Consider the following 6026-nt stretch of genomic DNA (forward strand, 5'->3'; position numbering starts at 1 on the left):
CGACTGTACACACGGAAGATTTTCGCCCGATAATTGGCCGATGCCGATTATCGGGCGATAAAAATCTGCCGTGTGTACGTAGCTTAAGAGAGTCTAAAGAGGCTCTTTGATTCAAACGGCAAAAACAAAATAAAAATAAATAAAAAAGAAAAATTTCCCTTTTCATAATACAAAAAGGAAAGCTGCCACTTCGGACTTCTTTACGCTACTAGCTTCCGGTTTGTCATGCTAACCCAATAACTTCATTGCAAAGCAATACAATTCTAGAAGTAGAAATCAAGCTGTCAAATTTGTTCAAGAACAGTGACTCAGTGCCCTGTAAAACCACAGGATGATCCTTACCGTCAGGGATCTACCAAATACCAAAACTTCTGGCAATGGCAACTCCCACAATTGTTTTATCATCAGTTTACTTTAAAACACGGCAGGACAGTAAATGTCTTACAGAAGTCTAGATTAGAATATCATCTTGTTTTCAAATCGGTGGCACTCTCAAGTGCAAAAACTCTTATCACTATATCTACAGACCTAAATGGGATTGACATTAGAAGTTCTTGAATTTAAAACAAGATTTGGTATTTGTTTTAAAAGCCATACAAAAAACATGCACAAGATGACTGCAAAGGCCCAAAAGAAAATGCAAAAAGGGAATTTAGCTTTTGGATTTTGCTGCATGTGCAATAGTGTAAAAACTTGTCAGCTTTATACATAACACACCAAATAGGTGCCTATGCAATAGTTCACTATTTAAATAAAAGAAGTCTTACTCAGGCAGTGGAACCGGAGGGATCTCTGAGGTAGACGAACTGGAAATGTTTTCAACATTGGTATCCAGGTTCACAGCTGCTTTTTCTACATCTTTAATGTCGATATTGTCCAGAGGTAAGTTCAATCCTGGTTCTGAGTTTTTGTCCTGCACAAAAACCACAAGTGTCAATGTAAAGTGGTGATACATTTCCAAGTCATTTAAAACTCAATTGCAAAAAATATACCTAATGTACCAAGAAAATTTAAGAATAGTCAAAATAGGGTTTCAACAATGGTTTTTCTCCTTCATATTGCAAAACCCAAGGAGCTGGCAAGCTTAACAAATAATAGTACCATAGATAGTAGTGGACTACATGATTGTCGTAGATGGGAAAAAAGTATGGTAAATATATATATTAAAAAAACGCCAGTACTTTTCCCGGTTTCTTGTCACCAGGGGGCCAGGGGGGTTTTAGGCTACCACATTCGTTTCCCCAGGCAGCCACCAAAACAGGAAGTAGATTTATGGAGGTTTTCTGTTTGCTTCTCAGCTGCCCAAAGTGTATTACATGTTAAGGAAACAATCTGATCGATGTAAGTACTTTAAAGTGACATAGGCCTTTCCTAAGTATGCATATATGACTACAAGACACTCAACACTGCTCTTCTATATGAGAGGAACAAGAAAACAATGGCAGAGGTTTCCAGAAAGGATGACCCCCAGAGAGGTTTTTGCCCCAGGATCTGGTAGTCCAGAAAACAAAAAACGTAATTATACTGGGGGGGGGGGGGGGAGACCTTTTCATCTTTTGGGCAGTCTTCCAATAGTAAATCTTCTACCACTTGCCCAGATGATAGAGAATCAAGTGTTTCTGAAGTTTTCGGGTGTTCCTTTTCCTCCTATGTTGTTTGAGAAAAAAAACAAAAAAAAACAAAAAAATCATACATTGAAAAAAAAAAATGTTGAGACTTACACTCAAGAAATAAACTAGCAACCTAAATGAAAGGGTTTTAGGAAAAACAATTTCGCCTTTTATTTATATATATTTTTACTTCCATAAAATGACAGCTTTGTACAAAACAGATAAAACCATGTAAAAAAGTTTCAAATTAAATAATTCTCAAAGTTATGGAAGATTTCCAACAGTCTTTACTTGCAACAAATGGCAAAAAATATTTGTATACCCATGTATACCAAGGACGTGCGGAGCCTGGAAAACAAACTGTCAGCATAATACAAAAAAATAAATAAATAAAAAAGTGTAAAAGCATAATCACAAACCCAAAAATATCAGAAGAAAACGACTATCCAGCAACGAGATTAAGAATAGAAGCTAGATAACCCTAAAAGATTTTCTGCAAAACATCTTTAATCAAAAGGTATTTGGTCTTCATTGTGACCTAATAAAATAATGGGCTATCTCACTGACCAATAGGAATGAGTGGGAGTGGTCAGGCAAGCTCTGTCTCCAGTAGTAGCTTTGGATATCGGCCAATCAGAATGAACCCAAATCCTGGCAAAAGGAGCAATAAAAGCTGCTGTGGGCATCCATGCATTATAGTTGCTGGAAGGTCATTTTAATTACATTACATTTTTTTAAAAAGCTAATGATGAACGCAAGATATAAAAGAAGATAACGTGTCAGAAATGAAAAAAAACAGCACAATGAGCCTTTGTATGCTAAACAATACAGGTTTGGAATATTTTTTTTTATTTTTAAATAGTGCAAATCCATATACACACAAATATATACAAAAAAAAAAAATAAACCGTGTCTTTTACATCTACATAAAGAGTGTAATGTTTTACACCACAATGGTATACTACAAAATAAATGTTCAAGCAGAGTCTACAATTTTGCACCTTTAATAACCTAGTAATGACCATGAGAAGGGGGTCATCTGGAGAGAAGAAACAAAGGAAGCTGCAAAGCATATTCAAGCCAACACAAAAACTTGCTCTTCCTCGTTACATCAACTAAATTCATAAGAAAACCCTCAGGCAGCGCATGATCAAAGTAAATCTCATATAACAACATTGCAGACACAAATCAGTTTAATGTTTGTATATACAGGTCAGCACACACGGGGTCAACCCAATCAATTCTGGTCACAGTGACATTCACAAAAAGTGTTTAAGGATAAACCAAAATTCTAAGAATTTTAGGGATGCACATCACAGTAACAGACACATTGTACTATAAGCAGCTTAAAATTAGAGAACTTTTCCTACCAAAGAATATAAGACTGTACAGCCATTTTTGAGATAATATATATTTCAAAGCATTTCAAGGTCTTAATATTTAAAGTAGTATAGCAGCACAGTATGGTCAAAAACAGTGAAAAAAAAATCCAACCTGGTGACTAGAGAATGAACCCCGCACTATTAGCCCTTTGCTAACTCGATTTCTCCTCCTATCTGCACATATGCATTGCAGTGGCCTCTCCAAGTTTGGCTTGTGCTGCAGCTCAGGGGAATACAATGCAAAACTCAGGTAATTACAGATTCACTGCGTAATGCAATGCATAGCTTACAACGGTTTCATAAATTTCAAGTACATTCCCTCATTCTGAAGATTTTTCCCTGGAAATGTCCCATGATTTTTAGAGCTGCTCATTTAAACAAAATTATGCATATGTTGAAGGCATCAGTTTAATACAGTTCTAAAACCCATTTAGAATTTCCCGATCTGTTTTAAGTGGGTTTTGCATTCCCATATACTCCAATATTCCAGCACGCTCTAAGAAAAAGTTCTAAAACTGAAATTAAAGACACACACCTCTTTCTTTGCCTGCTCATCTTCATTTACAGAAAGCTCATTATGTGCAGACTGTGTTGCAGGAACGACAGTGTCTTCATTGCAGAACACATGGCCAGGTGGTAACCTACAATGAAAAGAAAAACAAGAAAAGGTCTTTACTTTTTTGGGTGGAAGCACACATCATCAAAATGTAAAAAAAAAAAAAAAAAACCATACACAAGTGAGTTAATGATGGATATCAATACACACACCACACATGTTCTAGAGACAATCATTATGAGGATAAATTCAGGATCCACTCCAGCTCCTGCAACACAACTGGATCCCATCATTTTCTCACCCAGGTTTGTATGTACTTCCTGGGACACCTGCAGCCTACAGCCCAGCTGGTAATAATCTATCATCACAAAGATTTTAATGGATCTGTGCTCCTGGTTTACAAAGATGTCCCATTTAAGTCTATGAGAGTTTTACTAGCCAGGATGTAGACAGAGCAGGATACCAGCTGTCCGATGCAGAAAGCACAAACGTGAGGAGCTAGGAAGGGAAAGCTGATGGAACTTTGTTTAAACTAGAATGTGTATTTTAGGTGTTTTTAATGCCAGGTCCTATTTAAAAAGGGCAAACATATACCTGAAAGCCTGGTTGATGACCTATACTGCCACACCATATTTTAAAATAAAAATAAACAAACATTTGGACAACAAACTACAACTGTCTGCTTGATTAATAAAAATTACAATAAAACATTTTCTGCTTCTATACGTACCTGTTCTGCATTCCATTCCCAGAATCTGTTCTTGTAGAGCCAAGCCACTAGAAGAATCTTCATATTGAACATAAATTCAAGTGTCAGATTCCCGAGTCCCCCCGTCGTGTGTTCTGCTTCTATCCACAGGCAACCAAGAAAATCTGTCATCAAATTTTAGGACCCTATTCACACTTTTGCTTTACTTTTTTCCCCATTAAAACCAAACGAAAGACATTAAAACTCAGAACAAGTTGACATGTATTTCTATTTATCTCTATTGATTTCAATTAATAAGACATTAGGCAAAAAAAAGTCAGTGTGAATAGGGGGCTTAAATTTGTTTAGTGATATTCTTAGCAGTGTTAGAAAATTCAGTATACTTCATGCTAGATCGCAGCATATGTTTAACATGTTCAAATGCTTTGTGGATGTTCTGCAATTGCAATTTTTGTTGTGTTTCTGTAAACCAATTGCCAAAACTGTGTACCTCATAAAGCACACAAATTCATGGTATTATTATGTGCCATTAAATATTAACTGCAGGCATAAAATTCTGGTAGGCGACAAAATTTTTTGTTTAATTTTTGCTTATCGTGAATGAAGTTCCGCTGATTTCATCCATCCAATCATGCGCACACAAAGCTCAGGTTTTCACCTATAACCTCTTGCACATGATTAAAAATTCTTTGCAAAGTGAAATTTTACCACATTACTTAAGTTGTAATCTATTGCAGAATCATAATTCACTTTGTTAAGTGAACAGCCTAAACCCCTTTACTAAAACAACTGATGCAGGAAAGACTATACACAGCATGTGGAATCAGCATGGACAATGATGTCCATGGAATGCTGGAGGTAGAGATGCTCCATTAACCAAATATTTATAACTGTGCCATCTGCAATGCTTTCCACTCCATAAAGCCACCCTAAACTCCTCCAGATAACAGTGAACTCAATCAGATTTTATTCACAAAGGCCAAGCAGTAACTATTGGATGCAAAGACAGAAACGACAACATTGCCCAATGACCTATAAATTAATTTAAAGCATCCGTGAAAAACCACCCTGAATCATACAGTGTCTAAAAGCTTTAAAAAAAAACCCAACAGATGTAAGTAGTGTGAGTAAATATGAAAGCGCAACTCCTACTTGCTGTGAAACATCACAACACTCCCGATGCTTCACATCTAAATTTAGGTACCATGTAAAAGGAGGGAAAAAACAAAAGGTTGCTGAAATCAGACTTACTAATGTGACAAGGCAATGCTGACTACATACAAGCAAACTGCATTCACATTAACTGCTGCTTCACCATATTTGTTCATTTTAACATCTTTTTTTTTTTTTTACTTGGAGACTCCCAACCACACCATTCACTTTTTCCCAATCTCTATTAGGAGCAATCAGACTAGAAAAAAAAAATCTACAGGGATGCTAGCTCACCTTAGGCTTTACATGCTAATTGGATCAGCATGAAATGACATTTGAAATTATCGGCGAGAGCCAAGCAGAAAAGGTCAGCAACAGAAATTTGGTTTGGTACAGCTGACGGTAGACAGGAATGTGAATGTTCAACATTATTACAGGAGGTAATGTAGAATTAGATACACTGCTCATCTTCATTATTATTAACAGAACTCAGATTAACCTCAAAACCCGGATGGAGAACATACAGTTTTCTCCCTATAGATTTAGGCAAATAAATAGATTTTAGGTACAAATACAGGCAGTCCCCGGGTTACATACGAGATAGGGACTGTAGGTTT

The 6026-nt window shown here is 36.4% G+C and overlaps 1 protein-coding gene across 1 annotated transcript in view; it reads right to left on the reverse strand.

The window, feature by feature from the left end:
* Positions 1-6026, reverse strand: part of SUCO (SUN domain containing ossification factor) — a gene marked incomplete in the record, with an annotated part of 59408 nt that overhangs the window by 40396 nt on the left and 12986 nt on the right. Inside the window, 3 exon segments of the mRNA XM_072419937.1 lie at positions 768-913; positions 1546-1647; positions 3528-3633. Coding sequence (XP_072276038.1) covers positions 768-913; positions 1546-1647; positions 3528-3633 — 354 coding nt within the window.

Source organism: Pyxicephalus adspersus, chromosome 8, assembly GCF_032062135.1.
Source record: "Pyxicephalus adspersus chromosome 8, UCB_Pads_2.0, whole genome shotgun sequence".
In the NCBI taxonomy this organism is placed as follows: domain Eukaryota; kingdom Metazoa; phylum Chordata; class Amphibia; order Anura; family Pyxicephalidae; genus Pyxicephalus; species Pyxicephalus adspersus.